Raw genomic sequence first — 14,335 nt, 5'->3', positions numbered from 1 at the left:
ATAGGCCCACCGAGAAGTGGTTTATAAGACCTCTGTGGCAACCCTCCAAACTTGATCCAGACCATCTATTATTTTTAAGATATTAAAAAGAAATTTTTTCTGTCTTTTTTTGCCATTTCTTGGGCCACTCCCATGGCATATGGAGGTTCCCAGGCTAGGGGTCTAATCGGAGCTGTAACTGCCGGCCTACACCAGAGCCACAGCAACTCGGGATCCAAGCCGAATCTGCGACCTACACCATAGCTCACGGCAACGCCGGATCCTTAACCCACTGAGCAAGGCCAGGGATCAAAGCCGCAACCTCATGGTTCCTAGTCGGATTCATTAACCACTGCACCACTATGGGAACTCCAAAAAGAATTTTTTTGAGGTGACTGTGGATCACAGGCAGAAATAGTATGAAAATCCCTTATATCCCTCATCCAGTTTCCCTCCGTGATGACATCTTGCACCACTTTGTACAATATTAGAACCCATACATTGATATTCATACAAGCCATCTGCCCTATTCTGAGTTCACCAGCTGGAGTGTGTGTGTGTGTGTGTGTGTTTATGTTTAGTTTCATGCAGTTTTAACATGTGCAGATCTCTATGACCTTCCCTAAAGCACAGAGCAGTTCCCTTACAAAAATCGCTCAGGCCCCCCTTTTGTACCTCCCTTCTACCCACCCACCTCACTCCTGGAAAGCCCTGCTCGCCATCCGCTATAATTCGTCCTATCGGGAATGTTATATAAATGGAATCGTGTACTGCGTAACCTCTTGAGATTGCATTTCTTTCCTTCAGCCTAATTCCCTTGAGATCCATCCAAGCTGTGGGTCTTGAGAGTTTGTTCCTTTTTAGTCCTGAGTCAACTTCCATGGTACAGACCAGTTTATTTAACCGGGCACTCACCGAGGGACATGTGGACTGTTCCCAGTCTTTTGCTATCATGCATGAAGCGGCTGTAAACATTCCACCACAGGATTTTGTACGAGCATAAGTCTTCATTCCTCTGGGACAAGTGTCCAGGAATGCACTTACTGGGTCCTATGGTGGTTGTATATTTAGTTTTTTAAGAAGCTGCTGTTTTCCATAGTGGCTGGACCATTGTACATTCTTTTTTTCAAATTTTGTTCTGTAAGTATAGTTGACTTTAGGAGTTCCCAGCATGGCTTAGTGGTAACGAACCCGACTAGTATCCCAGAGGATGTGGGTTTGATCCCTGGCCTCGCTCAATGGGTTAAGGATCCAGTGTTGCTGTGACTGTGGCGCAGGCTGGAAGCTGCAGCTCTGATAGGACTCCTAACCTGGGAACTTCCCATATGCCATAGGTACAGCCCTAAAAAGACAAAAAAAAAAAAGTATAGTTGATTTTACAATGTTGTATTTGTTTCCTGTGTACAGCGAAGTAGATCAGTGCATATAAATATATCCATTCTTTTTCCCCATATAGGTTATTACAAACTACTGAGTAGATTTTCCTGGAAATTCTCACCTCCTATTTTACATTCTTACCAGCAGGATACACGTGGCCCAGTTTTACCACATCTTTACCATTGTTTGAGTGCTCTCACTTTTAAAAATTTTAGTCATTTTGCTAAGCATGTGGTAGTATCTCATTGTGGCTTTAATTTGCAATTCTCTGATGGCTAATGAGGTTGAATACCTTTTCATTGTGCTTAACCGCCACCTGTATGTCCTCGTCAGTGAAATGTCTCTTCATGTTTTTTGCCTGTTTTCTAATTATTCTTTTATTACTGAGCTTTGAGAAATCCTTATATTTTGTACGCGGAAGTCTTTTGACAGCTCTGTGGCTTACGAATACTTCCTCCCACTCTGTAGCCCATCTTTTCATTCTCTTCACAAGGTTTCTCTCAGAGCAAAAGCTTTTCATTTTGATGAAGTCCAGGTTTACAATTTTTCCTTTTCTGGATCATCTTTTAGTATCCAGTCTCTGAACACTTTGCCTAGCCCTCACCACTCAAGATTTTCTCCTATGATTTTTTTTTCTAAAATTTTTATTGTTTTACATTTTACCTTTCAGTCTATGATCCATCTTGAGATAATAATTGTATAATGTGAAGTTTAGATCAAGGCTCATGTCTTTCCTCAGCATTTCGTAATTTTCCAGATACAGAGTACATGTTTTGTTAGAAATCTAAAAAAATAACACTTTCATTTTGTTTTCTTTGGAATGATGCAAAATACCATTCTTTTTATTTTTAAAATCTTTCATTATGATTTTTATTTTTTCCATTATAGTTGATTTACAGTGTTCTGTCAAGTTCTACTGTACAGCAAAGTGACCCAGTCATACATATACACACACACACACACACACACACACACACATATTCTTTTTTTCACATTATCCTCCATCATGCTCCATCACAAGTGACTAGATATAGTTCCCAGTGCTTTCCAGCAGGATCTCATTGCTTATCCAATTCAAATGCTGTAGTTAACCAAATGCATCTTTTAACCCCAAACTCCCAATCTGTGACATTCCCTCCCCTGCCCCCTTGGCAACCACAGTTCAGTTCTCCATGTCCATGAGTTTCTTTTTTGTGGAAAGGTTCATTTGTGCCATATATTAGATTCCAGATACAAGTGATATCATGTGGTATTTGTCTTTCTCTTTCTGGCTTATTTCACTTAGTATGAGAGTCTTTGGTTCCATCCAAGTTGCTGCAAATGGCATAATTTTGTTCTTTTTTATGGCTGAGTAGTATTCCATTGTGTATATATACCACATCGTCTTAATCTATTCATTTGTCAATGGACATTTAGGTTGTTTCCATGTCTTGGCTATTGTGAGTAGTGCTGCAGTGAACATGTGGGTGCATGTGTCTTTTTCAAGGAAAGTTTTGTCTAGATATATGCCCAAGAGTGAGATTGCTGGGTGATATGGTAGTTCTATATTTAGTTTTCTGAGGTACCTCCATACTGTTTTCCTTAGAGGTTGTACCAATTTACCTTCCCATCAACAGTGCAGGAGGGTTCCCTTTTCTCCACACCCTCTCCAGCATTTGTTATTTGTTGCCTTGTTAATGATGGCTATTCTGACTGGTGTGAGGTGGTACTTCATAGTAGTCTTGATTTGCACTTCTCTAATAATCAGTGATGTTGAGCATTTTTTTCATGTGCTTGTTGGCCATCTGTATGTCTTCTTTGGAGAAATGTCTATTCAGTTCTTTTGCCCATTTTTCAGTTGGGTTGTTGGTTTTTCTTGATGTTGAGTTGTATAAGTTGTTTGTATATTTTAGAGATTAAGCCCTTATCAGCTGCATTGTTTCTATCATTCCATAGCCATTGTTTTTAAATTAATGAATATTCTTTCACCCCCAAACAAATGAATGTAGCGTTAAAAACAGACCTCAAAGCAATATAATCGTAGTTGATGTGTTGTTTGATGACCTACCTTCCCATGAAAGAGCGAGAAATAAGGTACCAACTGATGAGGCTGGTCACCAGTTAGAACCACAGCTTCACCTAGGAGCCCCCTGTTCTCAGTCTTTGATTCAGCAACTCACCTGAGTGACTTTCAGCTGGTTCTTCACTTCTTGGGGTATTTAATTTCTTCTTACTGTAAAATGAAACTAACAATGCATGCTTTACAAATAATGCTGAGAATTTGCAATTAAATTAAACAAGAGAATATATGTGAAAGTATCTGGCACATAGTAAATGATCAAGAAAGGTTTCCTTCCTTCCTTTTCTCCTTTTCCTTCCTTCTTTCCTCTACCCCTACCCTTTTTATTTCCTTCTGTTTTCTTCCTTTCCATTTATGATTCACACCACCAGACCAGTTCTTTATGGTGTGCATGGACTGGTTGTTTCAGTAGGGTGACTGTGCTAACTATAGTTTGATTAGTTGAATAGTATAGTTCCCCAAAACTCTCTTCCACCATATATCATATAATAGATGATATAATGATGAGGATTTTTATTTTATTTTATTTTATTTATTTTATTTTGCCTTTTAGGGCCACATTTGCAGCATATAAAAGTTCCCAGTTCACAGGCTAGCGATCTAATCAGAGTTGCAGCTGACGGCCTATGCCACAGCTGCAGCAACATGGGATCTGAGCTGCATCTGCAACCTATACCACAGCTCACAGCAATGCCAGATCCTTAACCCACTGATGAGGCCAGGAATTGAACCTGCATCCTCAAGGATGCAGGTTCGTTACTGCTGAGCCACAATGGGAACTCCCATGATGAGGATTTTTAAATAATGAATCTGCTACTTTTATTTAAGAATAAAATTCTTTACTCTAAGGAGTTCAGTGAGTTTTCATGAGCCATGAGCTACCTTTCTGTGTTTTCATGAAAGGAACGTGATCTGTGGTAGTCAATTCGCATGGTGGGGGACCTAGGAGGACCTCCAGTGGGCAACTGAAGCCCCTCAGACCTTGTCTGATTTAAATGTGGATGTTATCAAAATGCAAAATATAGAGAAACAAGCTCAAAATTTGATGTAGAGACTTTCCTGAAGTTCTCGGGCTGATAGATGAGAGTGGGCCAGCAGGGGTAGTCATTCTCCACTTAGAATCCACCGTGTATGAAGGATGGCTCTTTATAGAAACTCCAAATAAACAGGGCAAGGGAAAGCTATTTCTACTTTAGAAATTCAAATGAAACTGGAGTCCCTTTAGGGCTGATGATCCCTTTTTTCTCCCCCTGCCATTTGACAAGTGTTCATCCATTTAATTTGGAGGAAGCCCTCTCCTCCCATCTCCAGTAGCAACTGTGGGCCAGATCGGTATGACTCAGGAGCCCTTGAAATTACAGGCTGGAGGCATCTTCCCCAGCCTCCTTATTGTTGTCAGACAGTCAATTATCCCACCTGGTGAGAAGCCTGGAAAGATTATGTCACCCTCTTCCTCTCGCCCACCAATGTCAAACCAAGATGGAAACATGGGCATGGAAACATCCAGTGCTCCTTGCAGGATACCTCGTGAAAGGAAAAATCCTTTTGTTGAAAATTTCTTCATTATGCATTAGAATTAAAAATGCCTCTTTGGAGTTCCTGTCATGGCTCAGTGGTTAATGAGTCCAACTAGGAACCATGAGGTTGCGGGTTTGATCCCTGGCCTTGCTCAGTGGGTTAAGGATCCAGCGTTGCCGTGAGCTGTGGTGTAGGTCGCAGACATGGCTCAGATCCTGCATTGCTGTGGCTCTGGTGTAGGCTAGCAGCTACAGCTGCGATTAGACCCCTAGCCTGGGAACCTCCATATGCCCCAGGAGCGGCTCAAGAAATAACAAAAAGACAAAAAAAAAAAAAAAAAATGCCTCTTTGGAATTGTATTGGCTTGGGAAGCGGAGAACCATTAGAAATAGGACTTCAAATAGCTGTTGGCCATTGCTAATAATATTTTTAATTTTTCTTCAAGGGCTACTTGTCCTGGTGATAATTTCTGTAATTCTTGCAGTTTGCCCTTTTATATTCTTCTGGGTGGCATCATGAGAATGATCGTATTTAAAGTGGGTTGGCCCAGAGGAGTAAGTTGGCCTCCCCAAATTCCTGCAGGATGTCTGGCGCCCCCACCCAGAGCTCATCTCACTTGGCTGCTTCTGGGGACTAATGTGAGTGGGCCCAACCACAGCAAACTCACCCATGCCAATCTCTCCCTCTTCCTTCTCCAGCAAGGATTGAAAATAGTTCACCATGCAGACAAGACACTGTCCAGCTTTTGTAAGTGGCAGAAGAGCATCAATCCCAAGAGTGACCTCAACCCTGCCCATCATGATGTGGCCGTCCTCCTCACCAGGTACTCCAGAGACTACGTACAAGCCAGGGCTGCAGGCAGGGAGGGCTGGCAGGTGAAAGGGTTGCCGGGTGTTCAAACCCATGAGATTCTTCTACTCTTTGCTGCTCTTAGTCATTTTAAATGCAGCTCCTGACTCTCATACCAGTAAGCGAGCAGCCAGCAAACTTGCTAAATGGGCATGACTCTTCACGTTAATAAACCATCTCTGCTGGCAAAACACATGCCTTTCTCCTGTCCCAGGGATGGTTTCATCTTTCAAATTCTCTTCTTGGGGCAGCTCTGTAAACAGGAAGCTTGTTTGCAGATCCTCATTAAAGATTTCTGTGATTCTTTTGATTGTTTTGAACAATAAACAAAGAAAAAAGCCTTTTTAGGGCTGCACCCATAGCATGTGGAAGTTCCCAGGCTAGGGGTCGAATCAGAGCTGTAGCCACTGGCCTACACCACAGCCACAGCACTGCAAGATCTGAGCTGCGTCTATGACCTACCCCACAGCTCACCGCAACACCAGATCCTTAACCCACTGAGCAAGGCCAGGGATCGAATCTGCATCCTCATGGAAACTAGTCGGATTTGTTACTGCTGAGCCACAATGGGAACTCTCGATTTCTGTGATTCTTAACCATGGGATTTTTCATCCTTTCATTTTATTTTTTTAAATTAAATTTCCTCCAGTTTGGAGACCTGCAACTATCTCTACAGAAATCAGCCCTCCTTGTAATCCATCTCTGGCTGATACCAAAGAAGAAAAAGGGAGAAGGTCCTCCCCTGAATAGGCGGTATGATTGGCTGGCATCCTCCTCCCTTGTGTCCTCATGAAAATACTGTTTTATTCTGACAACAGATTGACCCTGGTGCTAATAGGAACCATCAGACCTTCTAAGATGCATAGCTGTGAAGAGCTAGTGAAGTCCCTGATCAACCCAGGCTCTTGGAAGACTGTTTACTCACTGATTTGATAAATATTTATGGAACACCTACTACATAACAGACACTATTTTATTTAGACAATTGAAGTTCTTACATTTATAGGGGAAAGTAAGTTCTCACTGGGCAGCCCTATGCAGATTCAGAGACATCCTGAAATCCAGGAATGTATGATGAAAGCAGCCCTTTGGCCTGGCCCTCCAGCCACAGAGAACTTCAGGCAAGGGAAGGCCCGGGGGCATATGGTGTGTGTGTGTCGTCCCCATGGAAGACAGGGTGCCCTGAACATCTCGGCTCATCATCTGTCACTTTGAAAGGATTTTCCCAGTGCCTAAGATGCCTATAAGTGATGATAATCAGCCCCTACCCTATCTAAACGTCTGCTTTACCCCGACCGGAAATTCCAATCATCAGAATCACTCTTTTGAGCAATAGTATCAAAAGTTTGGTTGAATGCAAACATGTTCCAAAATAAGTCTGTGGCATAAATCTATTGCATTCAGTTCATTAGGACTTATAACACCTGAGCTGACCATAGCTCCCCTGGGGAATAGGTAGGTGTGGGTGTAGAATGTAAGCACAGAGGCCTTAAGGAGCCAGCAGAAAGCCAGGAAACATGAGGACTCAGGCAAGGGACCCAGGGAAGACTTCGGTCTAGGTATGACCTGGCTATAGGGAAGAACCTGGGACTCCAGGACCAGCATTCACCACCTGGCAGCTGTGTCTCAGCTCTGACTCTTCTTTTCCCGAAAGCAGAAATAATTTTTCCTCTCAGTCTCGCTTGGAGACATGAGTGAGTTCATGATAGCTGGCATTTGGGGAGTATTTGACACTGGCCTGGCCCTGCGCCACATCTGTTAGAAAGGTCATTGTTCCATTGACTCCCCACAGCAACGCTCATAGTTCACGCCTATCAATCATTCCTATTTTACAGATGGAGAAACTGAGGCTTAGTTATATCACCTACCCCAAATCTCACCACTTTTAACAAGGACAGCTAGGACTGAATTCTAGCTAGTTGGACCCCCAATATCCATACTCTTAAATATTACCCAATAAGAATATGAAGGATCTGTTCTCTTTTTTTATTATTATGATTTTTTTCCTTAGAATTGGGCTCTAGTTTAAAGCTCACCAGCTCCTAGACTGTAGAAAGTATTTCAAGTTTTGAAGCAGGATTCCTCAACATCAACACTATTAATGTTTTGGGTTGGCTAATTCTTTGCTGTAAGCGGCTGTCCTGTGCCTTGCAGTGCATTTAACAGTATCCCTGGCCTCTATCCATGTGATGCCAGTGGCACCCTCCTCCAAGTTGTGACAACCAAAACTGTCTCCAGACATTGCCAGATGTTTTCTAGGAGGATGTGGGGAGCAAAATCCACCCCTGTTGAGAACTTCTGGTCTGAATAGGTAGACCAAGTAGGTAGGCTCAGGAAAGAGGGAGGTGTAAGACTGTGCTAACGCCTCAAGGACTATGCTGACATCCCCTTCCCAAGAGTTCTCTACAGAGGTACACTTAGTAGAAGTGAATTTGGCGTGAGCACCAAAGAGATGGGGCTGCATGCCAAGACGTGTTGTCTCCAATACTATGCCCAGTGCATCGTGGAGGTGGGGCTTATCTCTTTGGGAAATTTAAGTTCCTTGCCTCCAAGAACCATATTTTACAATCCTTTTGTGATTCCCTTTTTTCTTCTTTAGTGCCGGATACTTAATAGGCACTCAATGAACAGTTAGTCAAGGGACCCAACTTTCTGCTTTATCAGAATGTGAAGGCTGGTAGATGAGCCAAGAGCATCATTCATCTTTTCCCAGCAGCTCCATGCAACCTTGACTGTTTTCTTTTGGGTTGTTTTTTTTTTTAAATGAGATATTAAAAAGTAAATCTAGCAGTAGGAGAGGGTTTGGGATGGAAATGCTATAAAATTTGGTTGTGGTAATTGTTATACACCTATAAACGTAATAAAATTCATGGGTAATTGAAAAAAATGTTAAAAAAAGCAAAGTGTTTGGTCAGTACTCCTACTGACTCAGAAATCATTTAGAGTGATTGTGTTACATGATCCAACATAGCTCTCCAACAGAACTATCCAGCAACCTCCACCACAAGGAGGGATGGGGATTTATGTCTGCTGCGCATGCTCTAGGATGAAAGCTGCTTTCTCCTCTCCATTATCTCAGCCCTTGTCTCCTGGAAAATGGAGAACTCACAGGGTTCCCAGAGCCTGGACCTTTTCCATGGCCCAATGGACACAAAAAGCACACCATTTGTTACCAGAAATGGTGCCCACACAAACCCCATGAGCTGAAGATCTGCAACCAACTAAAGCTCAGAGCCCTGTTGGCAGTTGTGCTAGTCATTCTTGGCAAAGACCTCTCCTTGAACTAAAGAAAACCATACGACCAATTAGTGACTCTTCAAAACTCTTGTTGTAACTGAAATGATCCTTACAGGATCTGGGAACACATTTTTTATTTAAAAGATGTAACTAGTATTTTGTGAGATCCTGGGAGTCTTTGTGCCCCCATCCCCTCCCCTCTGCAGTACACTTAGTGCAGTGGGACTGGAGAGAGCATTAATTTGATCTCTGGATCTTTCTCCTGAGTGAGTGAAAGTTCTCAGATGAGTTTTGAGCTGCACCTCAGTAACCAAAAAGGCATTTCATATTTAAAAACTTCAGCCACATCTGGCTGTCCCTTCTTTATTTAAAAGTTCAAATTAACTTTAATTTGCAATCAAATCCTTCTCTTGGGGTCAAATAATACAATTTGGTCTCCTGAGATTAAGAGCAAAACAACTCAAAACATTTGCCATATTTTCCTGCATTTTTTAGGTGTTAATGGGATTCGATAATCAAGTGGCAAAATCGGAATAATCCTAGTGAATTCAAAATTGCTCCCTAATTCACGTAAACTTTTACAATTTATTATTATCTACTTATTTATTTATTGGCTGCCAATTTTAATCACGCTTTACAGACCATATCGAATGTGAATTAATAAGCAGATTTTTTTCCAGGAGGATTTTTTTTCAGATGTGTCTTTGGGTACCTACTCATCTCTGTTCTCTGCTTTCAGAAAAGACATCTGTGCTGGTGTCAATCGCCCTTGTGAGACGCTGGGTCTATCCCACCTGTCAGGAATGTGCCAGCCTCACCGGAGTTGTAACATTAATGAAGATTCTGGACTCCCCTTGGCTTTCACAATTGCGCATGAGCTCGGACACAGGTAAAGAGCCAGGGAAACAAGATCTTATCCCCATGTTCATGCATCATTATCAGCAGAGGAGATGGAGGGCACCTTAAACAGGGTGTCAGGAGAATCAATCCCTGCATCCTCATCTGTAAAGTAGGGAATCTCACACAGCCAAGATTCTACTGTCTTCTCTGCCCTGACCACTTGTACCATCTACATCACAGAATTAAAGAAGCCACCACACATTCTCTGAATTAGAATGAGGAGAAGAGAGGCAAGACAATAAGCTTCAACTCAGTTGATTAATTCAAGCTGGCAGCTGCAGCTCAGATTCAGCCCTTAGCCTGGGAACTTCCATATGCCATGGGTGCGCCCCTAAAAACAAAAAAAGAAAGAAAAATGAAAGTGGAGAAGACTTGCTTGATAAAAGACATTTCAAATGCTCACTACTTGTTCGCAAAATAGATCCTTTATATCCTCAATTCAGCCTGAAAGAGACTCAGAGATGTGCTGAGAAGTTTCTACCAAATCAATGCTTCCCCAGTTTTCTAAGCAGTTATTAGCATTATCGTTATAATAACATGGAAGAAGGCCACCTAAGTAAAAAAAAAAAAAAAAAAAAAAAAAAGCCAAGGGCAAGTATGATTCTCGTTCCAGACTTTGGAATTTCTCCCATAAAGTTAAAACCTATTGGTAACATTTCTTAAGCACAATTTTCCTAAATACCTGAAACAGAGTTGTAGATTTAATTGGTGGGTTATTTAACAGACTAGAAATGGGTCATTATTTGAATGAAATTTGATGTTTTGATATGTGCTTCTAAATATCAGTTATCTGTGCTCTGATGGCTGATGGCTCTTTCTGATCACAGAGGTGCAGGGAGAGGTGGGCAGCATTGTCCTTGCACCTCCCCTCGTTGTAACAAGCCCTTCCCCTTTGACTGAAGTGACTTCCAGGATTTAAAGGGCCCATGCCCATTTCTCCCCCTCTTTATTTTTCTTTTTTCCCTTTTGGGAGCCATACGATAAAGACTAGGACTTTCAAAAACAATTGTAAAACTGGAAAAATAGAACGTTATCACATATGTCTAAGGAAAGGATCAGAAGAGACCTGAGAAGACCTTAAGTTTAGACCTTAGGTTGCTCTCTGGCATAGAAATGGCCTAATAAAACAAAAACAATAACAGACAGCAAACCACAAGGAAGGGGAAGAATCTGATTTCCAGAGTTACCACATTATTAGATTCAAATGTCTGGTTTTCCACACACACCAAAAAATCATAATACATAAAAAAAAAAAGTAAAGCATGGCTCATTCAAAGAAAAATAAATCAAAAGAAATTTTTCCTGAAAAGGATCTGATGGCAGATATTCTAGACAAAGACTTTAAAACAACTGCCTTAAAGATGCTTAAAGAAATATGTGGAGAAATTCAAGAAAATGATGTATGAATTAAATGTAAATTTCAATAAAGAGAGAGAATGCAAACAAACAAAAAAAAAAAAAGAAGTTTGGGAGTTAAAAAGTACAATCACTAAAGTGAAAAATTTTTTAAATGGCAAATTTGTGCAGACAGAAGAAGGATTAGCAAACTTGAAGATAGGACAGTGGAAATAAACATGTCTGAGGAACAGAAAAAATAATTACAGTTTTAGTGTGTGTAATAAGGCAAGAAGAGGAAATAAGAAGCACATAGACAAATTGGAAATGTAGTGTAAAATCAGCCTTAATTTCAGATAACATAATTACATATGTAGAATACACCCAAGGAATCTACACACACCCACACACCACACACACACACGTTAGTACTAATAAACTTACAAGATTCAATATAAACATACAATATCAATCGTATCTCTATAGACTAACAATGAACACTGAAATTAAAAATTCAATACCTTTCACAATCACTCAGAAATGTGAAATATTTACATATGAGTATTACATGTTGTACTAACAAAACCTGGTCAGGATTTGTATGCTGAAAACTGCATATCCCTGAGGAAGGAATAAGAGATCAAAACAAATAGACAAACTGTGTTCATGAATTGGAAGACTAAATAAAGATGTAATTCTGCTTGAATACACACACAGATTTAACTTGATATTTGATATTTCTATCAAAATTCCAGCAGAATTTTTTGAGTATAGAAAAAAAAAATTTCTAAAATGTATATGGAAAGCCAAAGGAACTAGAATAAGGAAAACAATTTGAAAAAGAATAATAAAGTAGGAGAATCGCCTATAATATTTCAAGGTTTATACTGCTGCAGTAATAAAGACTGTGTGGTTTGAGCAGAGGGATAAATAGCTAGATCAATGAAACAGAACAGAGGATGCAGAAATAGTCCCAAACAAACATGCCCAACTGATTTTTTTTTTTTAAATAAAGGTACAGAAGCAATTCAATGGAGGAAAGATAGCCTGCTCCACAAATGGACTGGAGACAAAAATAGAAAAATATAAGGAAGAACATCTACCTAAGTCTCACACCATATGTGAAAATTATCTCACAATGGAACACAAACATAAATAAAAAACAGAAAGTGAGAAAACCTTTAGAAAATAAATAGAAGAAAATTTTCAGTGTGTAGAGCTGGGAAATAATTTTTAACCTTGATGCCAAAAGAACAACCCATAAAAGAAACAATTTAAAAATTGGACTCATGAAAATGTAAAAGTTTTGATTTAAGAGGATGAAGAGAAGCAACAGCCCGAGAGAAATGGGTGGAACAGTTTTCCTCTCCCCACAGTTCAAATCACCCAAAACCTCAGAATGTAACTTCCTTTGGAAACAGGGTCTTTGCAGATGTAATTGGTTAAGACTTTTGAGATGAAATCACCCTAGATTTGAGGCGGACCCTAAACCTAATGGCTGGAGAGGGATATTTGGACAGAGAGCATCACAAAGGACAGAAGAGGATGTGAAGCGGAGGAAGAGGTTAAGAGTTGCTGCCATGAGTCAGAAAAACCTGGAGTCACAAGAAGCTAAAAGAAAGATCAGAGATTCTTCCCTGGAGAGAGAGGTACATAGTGCTGCTGACACCTTGATTTTAGACTTCTACCCTCGAGGCCTGTGAGCAAAAAATTTCTATTATTTTAAACCACCAAGCTTATGGTGGTTTTTATGGCAATCCTAGGAAGCAAATACTTCATATATCCAATAGGACTCCTTTTTTAAAATATATAAACATTCAACACTCAATAGTAAAAAAACAAATAATATAAAATGGCAAAGATATGAAGAGATATTTCACCAGAAAGGATTACAAATGGCAAATAGGCACTCAAAAAGATATCCAACAGCTATTGGGGCAATGCAAATCAAAACCATGATGAGATAGCACTACATATCCATCAGAATGACTAAAAAAACAAAATCAAACAACAAACAAACAGAAGCAGTGATGACCAAATGTTGCCAAGGATGAGAGGACCTGAATCATTCATAAGTTGTTGGTGAGGATGTGAAATGGTTCAAGCTCTATGGGAAATCGTTTGGCAGTTTTAAAAAGTAAAGCAATAATAAAACTACCATATGATCCAGCAGTTGTATTCCTGGATATTTATCTTGGAAAAAATGAAGATTTATGTTCGTACAAAATCCTATACATGAATTTTATAGACGTTTAATCTTAATAGTAAAAATCAGAAACAATCTACAGGTTGTTTCAACTCAACAGAGTTAAGTGAACTGTGATCGATCTGTCCCATGGAATACTACTCAGCCAGAAAAAAGCAACCAGCTGTTGATACATGCAATGACTTTGATGACTCTTTGAACAGTTATACTCAGTGAAACAGCCAATCCCCAGAGTTTACATCCTGTGAGATCTCACTTACATAGTATTATTGAAATAACAAGTTATAGAAAAAGACCCTCCTGAGGATCTAAGGAGGAAAGGGAGGAGAGAGGAAGTGGCTGTGGCTATAAAGTACAACATGAGGGATCCTTGTGATGCTGAAAATGTTCTATGTCTTGACTGTATCAATATCAGTATCCTAGTTGTGATATTGAATTATAGTTTTGCAAGATGCTGCCATGAGGGGAAAGTGGGTAAAGGGTACATGAGACCGCTTTGTATTATATCTTACAACTGGCAACTGAATCTATAATTATGTAATAATATGTTAATATACAATACATTAAAAGTTTAATTTTTAAAAGAAGGCGTTAGTTCACAAACAAATGACCTAAATAAAACATCATCTTTTAAATGGCAAAAAAAAAAAAAATAGTTTAGGGTTGCTGATGAAAAGGCAAAATTGGGAGGTCCATAGTGGCCTAAAAATTAAGGATTCAGCATTGTCACTGCTGTGGCATGGGTTTGACCCCTGGCCTGGGAACTCTGCATACCATGGGTGCAGCCCCAAAAAAAAAAAGACAAAGTTGAAGCAAGACATATAAGCTTGAGTTTCAGTGATAGGAAAAAGCTTTGATAGTGTACAAAACCTAAG

General features: G+C 40.1%; 1 protein-coding gene across 1 annotated transcript in view; it reads left to right on the top strand.

Annotated features, from left to right (window-relative positions):
* ADAMTS12 (ADAM metallopeptidase with thrombospondin type 1 motif 12) overlaps window positions 1-14,335 on the top strand; it is a 373,778-nt gene that overhangs the window by 221,300 nt on the left and 138,143 nt on the right. Inside the window, 2 exon segments of the mRNA XM_021076980.1 lie at window positions 5,632-5,756; window positions 9,759-9,908. Coding sequence (XP_020932639.1) covers window positions 5,632-5,756; window positions 9,759-9,908 — 275 coding nt within the window.

Source organism: Sus scrofa, chromosome 16 (assembly GCF_000003025.6).
Source record: "Sus scrofa isolate TJ Tabasco breed Duroc chromosome 16, Sscrofa11.1, whole genome shotgun sequence".
In the NCBI taxonomy this organism is placed as follows: Eukaryota; Metazoa; Chordata; class Mammalia; order Artiodactyla; family Suidae; genus Sus; species Sus scrofa.
Note: the sequence above shows the minus strand (reverse complement) of the source record. Positions and strands in the feature narration are given on the sequence as shown.